Genomic DNA, 14,863 nt, shown 5'->3' with positions numbered 1-14,863 from the left:
CCTCAGTGTTGCCCCCGTACTGGACCTGGGACCGGCAACGGGATCGCAAACCTCAGTGTTGCTCCCACACCTCGCTCAGCCAGTGAGCGGGAGCCGGTCTGTATGTGGGATCCGAACCCTCGGGCGGGAGCGCGGCCGCGCTTCCCAAGCGGCGCCCTATCCAGTGCGCCACTGGGCCGGCCCAGCATGTTAGTTTCTGTATCTAAACCTTTTCTAACAGAGATGAGCTGGGGGGCATGTTATTAATTAAAGGATTAGGGTATGTTGGAGCATAGGGATTAGGTGTGACTATATGAATCATAATCTTTGGGTAAACCAAACACGTTCTTCTTTGGATATAATCTTTTTTTTTTTTTGTCCTTTTTGGGACCGTCCGCACTGCACTCAGCCAGCGAGCGCACCAATCGTCCCTATATAGGATCCGAACCCGCGGCGGGAGCACTGCTGCACTCCCAGCGCCACACTCTCCCGAGAGCGCCACGGCTCGGCCCTTGGATATAAATTTTGACTTCAAAAAATTTTTTCAGATTACACATTCCAAGAGGTGGAATGATTTGGTCCTTTAAAGCTTGATGGAATAACCTTCTATATCCAATAGATTTTATTTCAATGCATAATTTCTAGTAATAATATGCTTATTTTTTTTTTTTCTTTTTGTCTTTTTTACTGACCGGCAATGGGATCGCAACCCTCGGTGATGCACCCGCACCGCGCTCAGCCAGTGAGCGGGAACCGGTCTCCACATGGGATCCGAACCCTCGGCGGGAGCGCCGCCACACTCCCAAGCGGCGCACTCTCCAGTGCGCCACCGGGCTGGCCCGACAATATGCTTATTTTAAAGCCTGCTCTGTTTGGTTCTAAAAACCATTCCCTCTTTTCCTTCTCTCTCTCCCTCTCTTGCCCTCCAAAAACTACAACTTCAGTACATGTGACAGAAATCTAATTGTGAGCATCCTAGTCTTTTAGATATGCAAAACTTTATAATCCCTGTAATCCTAATACCAGCATTACAGTCTTTTTACAAGTTGGGGTCAATTCTAACTTTCCCACACTGCACCCTAATGTCAGCAGTGCATTGAGTCTGCTCTCACCAGCCTGGCTGCCACCACTGTCTCCTTCATCTTATTTATCTTCCCCATACCTTATTGTGGCAGAGACTCACTTCTTTGAGATGAAGACTAAAACCTCCCAAACCTCCTCTACCCACACTTCTGTTAGTGCCTCCTGATGGGAACTGTATAAGAAAAGTTCTGTTGTGACTAGTTCTACTTTACAGTCACTTTTTCTTCCTCCTTGACAAATAAGTTTGGCTTTCCCTGGTAATTATAATTTTATCATTGATCTTCTCCACTTGAGTCCTCCTCGATTCCTTCTTCAGAGAAGAGGGGTATGCCAGTTATCAATTTACTTACTTTGAGCTCCACAGGCAACTTCTTTGCCCCGTTTGTGATACTGGAGCTGAACCCTGTAACATCTGTCCTGTGCAGGCTGGGCTCAATGTTAATCTCTGTCCATAGAGGGCGCTGGAGGGACAAGCAGGGAAGAAAGACTTCTCTTCCTGGTCCTGTGTGCTTTGCTTCCTTCTGGCTCCGGCGGTGCTCTTCCCTTGTGCAGGATGCCCAGTGGCACTCACCCCAGAGAGTTTCAGTGGCATCCCAAGGATGAGACAGTTTCCCAACAGTTTCTGAAGCACCTAAGCTGGATTTCCAAGGGGCTTAGCAGCATCTCACTTCTCTTAATCAGCTCTGGCTGCCATAACAAAATACTACAGACAAATTATAAACAACAGAAATTATTTCTCACTTTTCTACAGACTGGGAAGGCCAAGATCAAGAAGAAGGAAAACTCATTTCTTGTTGAGAGCCTCCTTTCTGGCTTGCAGATGGCCACCTTCTCAGTGTGTGCTCACATGGTGGAGAGAGAATAAGCTCTCTGGTGTCTCCTTATATAAGGCACTTATTAAATCAGACCTCCACTCTTAAAACCTCACTTAACCTTAGTTAATTTCTTATTCCAAATGCAGCTACACTGGGGGTTACAGCTTCCACATATGAATTTGTGGAGGATGCAATTCTCTCCAGAGCGCTGCCCCTTCCAGAGCTGGCTTCCCAGGGAGTTCAGCAGCATCCTACCTCCCGCTCCCATGTGGGCAGCTACCAGGTGAGTTCGAAGAAACCCAGCTGTATCCCCAGAGTTCAACTACACCCTGGGCAGCTACCTGCCAAGTTTCATAGGCACTTTCATGGAGTTCTTGTTTGTCAGTTTTGGCTTGTGGCACCCAACAAACTTTACCTGCCATTAGAAAGTTACAAGCTTTCTAAAAAGATCTAAAAACTCACCCTTGAGGATGGTCCATTCTCAAATTTGTACCTTGTTGTATTCTTTACCCTTGGTTAATCTTTACCCGTGGTATTCTTTACCCGTGGTTAATCCTGTTACCAGCTAATAATTCTGTGCATGAAAATTTCACTTTTTAAATTACTGCTGGGTTTCTGCCTCAGGCCTGGGACCTGACAGATGAAAGGGGTCTTTTCTATCCTGCTCTCTCTCACTGTCACCACTTCCACTATTCTGATCTGATTAAGGTGCAGAAGCTGTCGGGAAACATTCATGAAAGGGGTGGTATTACAACTTTATTTAGGCTTGATATAAAGCAATTAAAAAAGACTAAAGGGAAGCAATATTGAAGGCATTACTTAGATGAAATAGACAGAAATTTGTTAATAACTGGATCTGTAGGTGTTGCTGAGAACTAGGCAGAAAGTTAAGATGGCAGCTTGTGGGACAGAATTCCATGGTCCAATCCTCCATGACTGCATTGCCTGCCCCCAGAGAGTGACCACAGAGGAATTAAAACCCTGGGTGGCAGAAAAGGTGACAGGACACAATTGACAGGGAGTGAGAAAGCCTGGACATGAAAGGGCCTAGAAACAGCAACAAAGTAACCAGATGGTCCTGGAGAGAGGAGCAAGTCTGAGTCTGGGATGGGACGCTGCAAGTGTTCACACTGTGTGACTGTGAGATTGTCCCCCCTACACACAAACACACAGACCAGGCTCCACCTCCACGTTGGTGTTCATTGATCACCCCTTCATCCCTAACAGCCGGTGCTCACCACAAAGAATGACACAGTTTCAACAATTTCAATCTCTCAAGCATTTACTAGACATATAGTGTATGCTCTCTACCAGCTTCTGTGCACACAACACTCAATAACTCTGTGTTCCTGACCACAGGCGCTCTCACCCTGGTCTCCTGAGAGCAGAGTGAAGAGGAAGCTCAGTACTTATCAGGCAGGCCGGCAGGTCTGAAGTGATTGGGGTCATTGCCACTCCGGCCCCATTCATTGGCAGCCTGGTCAGCCAACGAATCCTCTTCTCCATGGCCCATGAGTTTCTGAATATTCTCTCTGGCATCACTGTTTTTGAGGCAGGTGTTAAAGATATTAATCACAGATGAGCAACAGTCTGCCCTCCCAACTCTCCCCTTTCCGTGGGATGACCCTGAGAGGAGCCCAGGAAGACCAAGGAAGGAGGGGCAAAAACACTGACCCTGCCTGGGCACAGCCCTACTCAGCCCAGGCTGGTCTCCCTTATGCTGGATGAACAGCACCCAGAGAGGAAGGGTGAGAATCACTCACTCCCACCAGCCACTCAGACCCCACAGTAACTAGAGAAGGAGAGTGGGCAAGTGCAGGAAGGGCCACCGCCTCTACAGGACACTGCCCTACAAGGAAGCTTGCCCCCTCCTGAGTGTCACAGGCAGTGACACTCTGCTCACCTGTCCCTGGCATCCCCAAGAATCTGCATTACCTGATCACTTTAGCAGCCCAGGCACCCCCAGGTCCTCTTTGGGCAGCGTCATAGTTCCCCCGAGCATGAAAGTATTTATCTGAATTTGTGTAATTGGCTTCCCTCATGTCAGAGTAGGCTCTCCACATGTCCCAAGCCCCTGGAAAGGAGAGGAAAAGGCAAAAGTGATATCATCTGAACACAGAGACTCTGACAGCACCTTAGAGAGGAACCAAAGGATGAGAAACCTTCTACTGACTTCAAGATTGCAGCCTGTGATCATAGCACTCTTGGATACCATGGGTGAGAAGGACATTCCTTATCCTATTTGGCTTCTTCAGGTAACTCTAATGAGAGTCATTTAAATGGGCACACCTCTGCTGCATCTGGTTGTCTGGCCCCTGTGGTGCTATGAGCTAAGTAGGGCTCTATGTTATACGTTTAAAGGAGAGAAAGGAGGTATCGCTAGAGAACAGGATTTGTCAACTATAGCATTGCTGAAATATTGGGCCAGATAATTCTTTGTGGTTCTGGAATGTTCTGAGCACTGTAGGATGTTTACTAGTATACCTGGTCTCTACCCACTGGATGCTGGCAGCACATTCCCTCAGTGCGACAGCCAAGAACATACGCAGACATTGCCAAATGGCCCCTGGGCCACCACATTTCCCCTGGTCAAGAATCACTGTNGACATTCCTTATCCTATTTGGCTTCTTCAGGTAACTCTAATGAGAGTCATTTAAATGGGCACACCTCTGCTGCATCTGGTTGTCTGGCCCCTGTGGTGCTATGAGCTAAGTAGGGCTCTATGTTATACGTTTAAAGGAGAGAAAGGAGGTATCGCTAGAGAACAGGATTTGTCAACTATAGCATTGCTGAAATATTGGGCCAGATAATTCTTTGTGGTTCTGGAATGTTCTGAGCACTGTAGGATGTTTACTAGTATACCTGGTCTCTACCCACTGGATGCTGGCAGCACATTCCCTCAGTGCGACAACCAAGAACATACGCAGACATTTGCCAAATGGCCCCTGGGCCACCACATTTCCCCTGGTCAAGAATCACTGTAATAGGGGCCGGCCCAGTGGCGCACTGCTATAGTGCGCCGCTTGGGAAGCGCGGCGGCGCTCCCGCCCGAGGGTTCGGATCCCACATACAGACCGGTTCCCGCTCACTGGCTGAGCGAGGCGTGGGAGCAACGCCGAGGGTTGCGATCCCGTTGCCGGTCCCGGTCTGGTACGGGGGCGACACTGAGGGTTGTGATCCGTTGCCGGACACGGAAAAAGACAAAAAAAAAAATAATAATCACTGTTATACAATTAACCTACATATGATAAGATCCAGGACCTTACAGGAGTGAGGTGGTGACATGGAAGACATATTCTTAGAAAGGCTGAAGAGATACAGCACTCTGCCCTGATGACTAAGATAAAAGTATTCTTGCAGACTGAGTGCACATAGTTGTGACTTGAGAGCCTCTGACCATTAGGGACATAGGTGTCCCTAAGGCCTTTCTAAATAGGCTGGACTGAGGCTGAGAGTTGCTGAGGAAGTGCTAGAGCTGGGCTTCTCATTCGTGGCTGCACATTCTGCTCACCTGGGGAGATACTGAAAGTCCCAATACTCAGGCCACACCCCAGGCCAATTTTCCCAGATGATCTGTTGAGCTGGGGGAGGGGGTGGTCGTCATGGGTAGTATTTAATGTCCTCCTGCTGACTCCAAGACTGATAACATGGAGCTTTAGGAAGTGGTGAGCACACACGTCTACCTGGAAGGGCTGCGTCCTCGTGGGCACCTGGGTTCAAACCTGTGCTCTGCCTCCTGCTGTAACGTCTGTTTAAAGAGAAGCTCCCAAAACACCTGGCACATTCCTCCACATAGGGCAACAAAACCTAAGACAGTGACTCTGATTCTCAAGAGTACTCACAGTGAACTCATCATCCATCACCTTACCTTTAGTAGCCTCACCAAAGAATGAATACCACTGGCTACTGACTCCCAGGACCAAGGAGCAGAAAATCAGGCCTGTGAGAAGCTTCATCCTGCTGAAATGAAAGCAGACGGTCAGAGAGACACAGACAACACTGGCACTTCCCCTTGGGATTCAGACATAAAAGAGAGCCTGGTTGTTATTTCCCTTGGTTCTTATCAGAATCTCAGTGGTTCATCCAGGAAACCTTGCAGTAGGGCCTCAGTCAGAGCCACAAGCCCTCAATTCTGCACCCACCAGCCCTGAATCCAAGCCTGTGTAAGGGGGTACCAAGGTGGCAACAATGAGGAAGAGGGGACTTAGAACCAGATTGTCACTTCCTAAAGTAGCCTGTAATGCACCAACAACCCTCTGCCCTGCATTCCCTCTGTCCAGAACAGACCTCACATGGATTAATACAAAACAGCATAATTATTTTTAAAGGAAATTTTGGGGAATAAATCTTTCCCAGATACCGTTGGGAAAGAGAAAACAAGTAAGTTTTTTAAAAAAATCACTCCTTGAAGTAGTTCCTCACCTGATTTCTGGTGGAGCAGAGCTGCTGGTCCCTGCCTGCCAGGGAGAGTGGCTGGTATTTATACTGAGCCTTCCCTACTGGCATCTTGGGGAGGGCAGAAAAGCCAGACTTGGTGCCTGGGGACCTGCCAGGGAGAGGATTTCTGGTGGAGCAGAGCTGCTGGTCCCTGCCTGCCAGGGAGAGTGGCTGGTATTTATACTGAGCCTTCCCTACTGGCATCTTGGGGAGGGCAGAAAAGCCAGACTTGGTGCCTGGGGAAAGTCCCTGCAGGTCATATCCCTAGAAAACTGCAGAAGAAAATTTACTGGAAACCATCGTTTTCTTCACCCACAGGTCACTGTCCCAATTGTGCAACCCGAGGAAACAAGGTAGGTTTGCTCTGCCTTGGCAGCTGTCCATCATGCCCATTACTACAAATTGTAATTTTACCCCAAGTCCCGCACCCAACAATCCACAATCTCCCTCCTCATTCCTTTTCCCCCACTCCACTTTGTATCCCTAGGTATGCTCTCTCCTTCTGGAAGTCAGTACACCACTGTGATCTTTCTTTCCTTCCTTCTTTCTCTCTTAGCTCCCACTTATGAGTGAGTACATGTGGTATTTATACCTCTTTGCTTTGCTTATTTCACTCAAATAAGTTTCTCCAAGCTCATCCATGTTGTTGCAAAGGGAAAATTTTCATTCTTTTTAATGGCAGAGTAGTATTCCATGTGTGTCTATACCACAGTTTCCTTATCCAATCGTCCATCAATTGACATTTAGCTTGGTTCCATATCTAGGCTATTGTGAACAGAGCTGTGATGAACATGGCAGTGCACCAATGGCCAATTTCAATTTAGATTAACAACAGAAACCTCATCTGTCTTGTCATCCTTTCATAAATCATGTCCCTCACACTATCTGGTATACAACAGGCATTCATTCATCTCTGCATTCATTCTACAAGTACCCACTGCAATCTTCCAATGTGCAAGCACCCTTCCTTGTATGGGGATGTCTCTGGCTTCATGGTGCTTATGTTGTGGTGATCAGTAAATAAATATACAGCACAAATAGCAACATCCCTCATTGTCAAAATCTAATCCATTCCTGACAGTGTGTTGGGTAGCAATTGTTCTTTGAGGGCCAAGGGTATCAACATTTTGAATACCAACTGTTTTCATTATTTTACCAGAGAAAAAAACAACAATCACTTCTTATCCAACTTTCACAAATATTATCAAAACCATTTGGACAACTATTTAACAACCCGCTGAGATTATCTGCACAATATAAAACAATCAAAACACCAATTACCTAATTATTAAATAACTAATGAGCCCATTAGTGGATTCTGGGTATGCAACCCACAAGAACACTCCAGAGAGTTGGACACAAATTCCATTTCTTTCTATACTTCAAAAAATATGTTTTGTAAATGAAAAATATGTTCAAGACAATGAATGAAAACAATTTTGTTTAATAAGGTATACAGGAATTTTCATGATGGAATAAGTCAAATAATATTTATCTTACATTTGTCTATGTGCAAATTCAGGGAACTAGGCGACAGTCTTCTCTACTTGGCAGTGGAAATTCTGCGTACAGATGGCTGTGAGCATGGTCTGAAGCTGTAGATGATGTAATTACTGGAGCGTGTGCGCACACACTCACACACACACACACCATGGGCGTCTGCTTTGGTTGCCTTTAAGAGTACTATCAATTACCCCAGTTCTGATAATATGAAATTGTTTTTGCATCACACTTTTGAGTGGATGTTGATGTTGACACCTTGATCACTCACTCGTGATAGGAGTCACTATTGTCTGCATAACATAAACAGACGTGGAGGGCTGGCCTTGGGTTGTGCTATGGACAGGTCACCCCCAGTAACAGGAGATAAGGCAGAGAATTGAGGAATAAACGCAGGCAGGTCAGTGGATGTGGTGGTGGGAGGCCTCGGAAGTTTGCTTCTGACTGCTTCTATTTCTCAGGGAAACAGGAAGCAAAGTCATCAACTGAGAAGAGGATGAAGAGGTGTCAGAAGTTTCAGTAGAGAAGAGAAGTGAAAAACAGTCACTAGGAGAGCAGGAAAGTGAATGAGCTTGAGAAGGTAGTAGGACTCCAGGGCAGCTCAAGGTTAATGATTGTAAATTTAAAATGAGACTAGTCACCGTACTTGTGTATGTCTCTATGACCACATCAGCTGTCAAGCTGCTGACTTGTAAGCGGGGAAGTGGATGTCACTGCTCAATAAGTACTTGTTGAATTGGTTCTTCTTGTTTACTCTTACTTTTTATTTTTTATTAGCATATTCATTGTTACCAATCATACTTACTCTTTACGCTCTTATCCAATCTCTCCCCTTCCCCTACCATCTCCGCGCTCTAATAACCATAGATTTGTTCCCTCCATCTGATAGATTAACTCTTCCTCTGTTGGTTTGTTGTCTAGATGCTCTGTCCAGTACTGAGACAGGTGTGATCAAGTCCTCCCTATTATCATAAATTAGATGCTTCTTCTATTTCTCTGGAGTGTGATTTGTGGAGAGAGAAGACCCCCGCACACGCACTGGTGCCCCTCCTTGTGTCAATGAAGTTGGGAGTCTGGCGTGCCAGGCATCTGTACAGTGGCTGTGACTGCTGCCATAGAGACTAGCCACTTTGGCAGAGGCTATGGCAATTATAGTGGCTATGGAGGACTATCCGTGTGAAAATGGAGTTTTTGGTGTGCTCCTTACCTGGTTGTGGTTCGGTTCAGCTTCCCCTGGCTCCATCCCTCAGGACCCCGGCAGGGCCTGGGGCAGAGGCAGCATCTTGCCTACTTGTGACTGGGTTCAGCTTCACCCAGGTCCAGGCCTCAGGGCCCCAGCAGGGCCCTGGGTTGTTGAATTATTGAATGAATGAATGAATACACACAAAGGTCAAAGGAGTATTCATTTAAATGAGGAGGGGCTGTAGCGTATAGGAGGAAAGTTAACAAACAGAAAGTGAACATGGGTAAAATATAGAATATAACGTATACTTCAAAGTCCAAGGGTACCCAGGACAATTGGGGATGGGGTTGACCACAGAGTAAGAGGACAAGATCCTTCTCTAAGAAAGGAAGAAAAGCAGAAAGAACAAAGAAGATGTATAGAGAACCTGAGGAAAACCAGGACACCTGCCTTTTACCTGTCATAGGACAAATCACTCTCTACCAGTTTGAATTTGTGACTTTGGCCCCAGACCACACAAAACACAGGGGTAGGAATGTTGTTCGGCTTATTGGTGATCAATTGTGTCTCTAACACCTAACACAGCACCCCAATTATAAAAGATTTTCAGTAATTTTTATTGACTGAATGAGTCAACGCATGAATGACGTAGGAGGAGAAGTAATCTGCATGGACTGGAGGTTAAGAAGAATGGAAAAGCTTTGAAACAATGATGTGTAGGGTTAGGCATTTAGAAATGAACACGGATATTATTAATATGCAGTAAAATCTCAGCTTACTTGAAAGGGTTGAATTTACTGTTAAAAATTATATCCAGACAGCAAACACTTATCCCCACTTCTCCCCATTCCATCCTGTTAGTGCATCATGAGCTGGGATGTTATGACTTCCTGACTGGCTTCCATGTTCCCCCCACCTTGTCCCCAACTAGTCTCTTCTCAATGTAACAACCAGACTATTTGAAACACAAGACAGCTGCTGTCACTCTCTGCTCAAAACCCCCCAGAGGATCCCAGTTTCATTGTAGTTGAAGCCAAAGTCCTTTCAATGACTTCCAAGCCTACACCCAAACTGTCCCATCTCCTGCCACTCCTCCCTCACTGCTGACTTCTCTCCTCTCGCTCGTTTTGTTCCAGCCACACTGGTCTCTCTGCTGTTCTTCAAACCCTGTAGGCACATCTCACCCTAGGGGCCTTGGATTAGCTGATTCTTTCATCTAGAAATTCTTTCCCCATATATTTCTATATAAGAGCATTGAGAAGGGAATAACCTGGGATTCCAGGATGCTGGAAGGTTCAACTGTATAGTTACTGTCACTAAGAGTGTTGGCTGTGAATGTGCTGGAAAGAGGGCTGTGCATGAAATGTGGAAATTCCCCATGGAGGTGAGAGAGGAGAGGGCAGATTTGTCAACAAATACAATAGAGCCGATTTGTCCCCAAATATTACTAATCAGATTGTCTGTATCAGAAGCATCTGGTGGGTGTTTTCAGCATGAGGATTCCTGGGCCCGAATCTTAGAGGTTCTGTTTCAGCAAGTTTCAAGTGGTCTTTAAAAATGTTTTTGTTTAAAAATCTCCCTGTTTGGAAATCATTTCTGCAGATAACATTGGTATGACTGGAGAGAAGGTGGTCAAGATTTGTCAGGGACTTAAGAGAAGACACGTCAAAGAGAATTGCAGGTGAAGAATGGAGAGATGGCAGCGGGGAGCAGAGAGAATCAGACCCCTCTGTCCCACTCCATTGCTCAGGAGGAGTGGCAGGAGGCTTCCCAGTAAGGAAGAAAGGAATAAAGTGGAATCAACACAGGAAAGGCAGGATTTCAGTTTTTTTAAGAGGAGAAGGAAACAGACAAGTATAAAAGGGGATTCTCACCATGGAGCCTTCTCCCCAGGGCTTGCTGGAAGGCAACAGTGGAAGGGAAGTTGAGTGTAGGGAGAATTGAGACTGACCCACAGAGAAATTAGCTTATGTGGAGTGAAAGCATAAAACCAATAAGAGGGGTAAAGGAAACAGTGGTTTGGCATACTGGTCAGTGACAGCAGATTAGGACTATTTATTGCTCCAGGCCTGAGTGTAGCGTGTGTGCTGTGGAGGCTGATACTATCAGCTGGTAGATCTACCCCCCACCACCCAAAGCCCAAGTGGACTGTACGATAAAACGATGTGGTGTCCTTCTGATCTTCTCCCAAAGGTGCTGAAGTCTACTATTCACAGGAGTTCTAGAGAGAATGGAGGGACAAGGGAAGAGTGGTTAGTGAGGGTAGATAAACTATACTCCCAACACATGCTTAATATGAAAAACTTATAAATAATAAGATTGTTTTTGAAACTCATACACAGTATTCAAACTTGAAAGCAATAGTCCTCATAGGCCAAGTCTTTGTTTTTTGAGATTTGTAGTTACTGGAAAGAGGATTCAATTTTTCTCCGTAGGAAAAAGAACTTTGTGTATCTATGAATTTATCTTTTATAGAGCCACAACAAATTCATTCTTTCCAATGTGTACACCACATCCCCTTGGCATGGCACTCTTTTACTCATTAAGAAAAAAATCTTTCTTCAAACCACTTTTTTGATGGAGAGAATGCAAATGGCTCAAGGACATCAATTCAGGACACACAAAACACCTTGGCAATTGCTCTTCCTACTCCAGCTCGTAGTCTCCAAATATTAACAAATGTTCATTTCTGGGAACTTGTACACCTTGTGAAAAGATAAGGGTTGGTTTATGGTAATTCCAGGTTAGATGATTTCGTTGGGAGAATGCCATCGGTCACAGCAATCTCAGCTTTTGGCAACAAAAACCTGGACTTAGTCCCTATTCCATTTTGCCACACTTATCTCTAACAGAAAGTCCTGTTACAAAACATCCGAATCCATTTCCAGTAGACCTAGTGACACTGAGTTCCCATCACAGATCCTAAAACCCAGCCACCTGGATGTGGAGGCAGCATGGCATAGAAGATAAGAGCCAAGCCCTGGATTCAGACGGACCTAGTGTGACCTCAGCTCTGCCATGCACTGGTACTGTAGAAGAGCACTTGATGACCTGCAGAAGCGTACATGATGTCTTAAGGGACAGAGTACAATAGAATATGATCCCGTTTTTGTTCAAAGACATGTTTCCACAGTGAAACACAACCTAGGAATTTGTACATCAAATGGTGTCTGTGTTTCTAGGGAGTGGGACGTATTCATATTATTCTGGGTTTTCAGAATTTCCTGCAATGATGTATTCACTCATTTATTCATTCATCAAGTGTTCAGTGGTGCTTTCTATGCAACAGTCACAACAAGAGATATTGGGCATACGACGGTGGGGAGAATAGGCATAGCCAGATCCAGGTATGCCTTCGTGAAAATGAGGCTTGTAAATGGAAAAAAAATAATAAGTATACATGTAAAGAGAGAAACCTCATACTTATTTGATGATAAATCAGCAAGATTCTAAGGAATAAATGGGAAAGGTTATGTGTATAAAAAGTCTGATGAAAGAAAAGAGAAAGCAAGGTGTCACTAATCATCCTCAGATCGTTGTCTCCTCCAAAGAACAATCCAAGGGACCAACATCATTGCTCATTCCCATCTGTGCCATTAAAATAAACAAAATCAGGAATGGCTCAAGTGTAAAATTCTCCTGCCACTTCACTTCCTGTCCTCCAGCCAGCGGGCTGTCACTTTCTGCCATTGGGTGAAAGGAGAAAACAATTCCTTCCTGTTTCCTCTACTTAGCAAGCTGATCATCAGGAACATAAAAGAACCAACTATTTAATTAAGGATAAGGACTCCTAATTGTGTTTGGTGTGTGTCCCTTCTTACAAAGCCTGTACCCCTCATACGGGGGGAAACACTTTCCTCCTAGCTTGAAGTTTCCAAATTGCATTCTCAGGCACCAGGAAACCTGGAATTCAAGCTTGTCTGCATTTAGTTCTGTATCTCTTCCCCCCAAAGGCTGTTGGCTGAGGCTTCTTGCCTATCATTTACCATCTCTAGGAACTGGCTAGCTCCGGGAGAGGCAGTTTCTGCAGGGTGGACAAGGCCCGAAGGAGTCAAAGCATCTGCAACTTGGAATGAAAAGAGATGATTAATAGAACTTCTGAATGTAAGTTGGAATGGCCCGAGCATCCTGCTTAGAGGAGCCGGGCTTCTTGAGCTCTTGCCTGTCTTCGTGTATATCGCTGCAACCTCCACTCTCCCACCCTGCTTAGACATGTCAGCCTGTGTGCTCTTGTCCATGCCTGGCTTGCTTTATCTTGTTGAATGTCCCTGCATCCTCCACTCTCCTACCTAAAACATATCCAGTCTCAATTCCTACCTGGTAAGCTGTTCTTCCTCTCTCTACAGAGTGGTCAAGAACCTAGTGATCTTCTCCATGAGAGGTTCCACTATGTCCTGTAGCTCTTGGTCAGTCAAGGGCAAGTACGCCCTCTTTAATTGGCTTTTTTTGCCCCCAACCTACTACTCTACAATGACCACCTGGAGAACAGCACTGTCTCCGTCCTCCATAACCTGCCTGCATCCATCCTGAGACAATTCATTCCTACAATTGTCCTCAATGTGTTCCATCACTGTTCATGTTCCTCTTTCCCTGGTGTCTGCTGCACACCCCATGCAACAGTCCTGTCACCCTGGTGCCACAGAGCACAGGCTGCACTGGATATTCTGGGGCAAGTAGGGTGAGATCTGTTGCCCATTGAGTCTCCACCTCCTCTGCCAGGTTTTTTATGAACCATCAATCCTTCCCTAGGTGCAATCCAACATCATTTAGAAGTTCCCAATGACATGGGAAGTGCAGTACACACACTTCTCCATGGGCCCCCACTGCCAATCACGGTGCTAACAGCTTTCTATCAAATTGCTTCATTCAGGCCCAGAGTAAGGTGGATCTTCAAAGCAGTGTAGCCCTGCTTTCCTGGTGCCTGTTTTGGACATAACTGTTGCTGCAAACAACTCTCAGTTCTCCGGCCCTCTGTGAGACCCCCCTGCCCTAAAAACTGAGGCAGGAGTCACAGAAGTCTCCCACTCATAGGAAAGCCCACACTTAACACGTCTCAGAGATAATCTATGTGTCCACCTGGCTCTTACTTTCTTAAATTAAATTAACTTTTTTTTTTCTTTTTCTTTTTTTTTATTTTTTTATTTTTTTATTTTTTTATTTTGTCAATATACACTGTATATGATTATTATGGNGCGACACCAAGCCAAGGGTTGAGATCCCCTTACCGGTCACACACACACACAAAAAGAAAAGATAGTTGGCTACTCATCATTTTCAAGAGACGGAGGTAAACCATGCCACAGGGGACCACGCAGGGAAGCAGGTGGGTAGGTTAGAAAACAGAAAGTGTGGGGTAAACGTGGCCAAGAGCCTTTACAGAGTGTTTCTGCAGAAAGGAAATGTGGGACAGGGCGAATGGGTGCAGGCTTGGCCAGTTTGAATGATTTCAGTGGGGCGTGGGGCATAAGGGCTGTTGCTGGTTGTCTGGTACTTGTCCCTGGAGTGATTATGGCAGGTGGATAGTGGCCCAGAGTGTGAGAGCTCAATAAAGGAGATGGCTGGAGGTATGCACTCTGGATTGGTTGGTTTACACAAGAAAGACCTGCTCTGAAGTGGGTCATTTACTATCTCCAGGAACTGGCTAGCTCTGGGAGAGGCAGTTTCTGCAGGGGCAGCAAGTCCCCAAGAGGTCAAAGCTTCAAACACACGGAATGAAAACACACAATACAACTTCTAAATATAACTTGGAATGGCTCAAGCATCCTGTTTAGATGAGTCAGGCTGTATGAGCTCTCGCCTGTGCCTGCTTATTTTACCTTGTTGAATGTCCCTGTGTCCTCCACTCCCCTACCTAAAGCATCTCCA

The 14,863-nt window shown here is 45.7% G+C and overlaps 1 protein-coding gene across 1 annotated transcript; it reads right to left on the bottom strand.

The window, feature by feature from the left end:
- Window positions 1-3,141: 3,141 nt before the first annotated feature.
- On the bottom strand, window positions 3,142-6,395 carry LOC103582226 (serum amyloid A-1 protein). The gene is made up of 4 exons (XM_008563880.1): window positions 6,301-6,395; window positions 5,747-5,835; window positions 3,813-3,951; window positions 3,142-3,418 (listed from the first exon to the last, which is right to left on the bottom strand). The coding sequence occupies exons 2-4, from the start codon at window positions 5,832-5,834 to the stop codon at window positions 3,280-3,282; spliced, it is 366 nt and encodes a 121-aa protein (XP_008562102.1). The 5' UTR covers window position 5,835; window positions 6,301-6,395; the 3' UTR covers window positions 3,142-3,279.
- Between the last annotated feature and the right edge of the window lie 8,468 nt (window positions 6,396-14,863).

Source organism: Galeopterus variegatus, unplaced genomic scaffold, assembly GCF_000696425.1.
Source record: "Galeopterus variegatus unplaced genomic scaffold, G_variegatus-3.0.2 Scaffold15296, whole genome shotgun sequence".
NCBI lineage: Eukaryota > Metazoa > Chordata > Mammalia > Dermoptera > Cynocephalidae > Galeopterus > Galeopterus variegatus.
The sequence above is the reverse complement of the archived record's forward strand: the minus strand, read 5'-3'. Positions and strand labels throughout refer to the sequence as shown.

What these genes read in the sequence shown, in the direction of transcription:
- LOC103582226 (XM_008563880.1), bottom strand. Translation starts at nt 5,834, where the DNA reads ATGAAGCTTCTCACAGGCCTGATTTTCTGCTCCTTGGTCCTGGGAGTC. An exon ending in CTTTGGTGAGGCTACTAAAG is followed by an intron (nt 3,952 to 5,746) that starts GTAAGGTGATGG and finishes TCTCCTTTCCAG; the next exon opens with GGGCTTGGGACATGTGGAGA. An exon ending in TGGGCTGCTAAAGTGATCAG is followed by an intron (nt 3,419 to 3,812) that starts GTAATGCAGATT and finishes CCTCAAAAACAG; the next exon opens with TGATGCCAGAGAGAATATTC.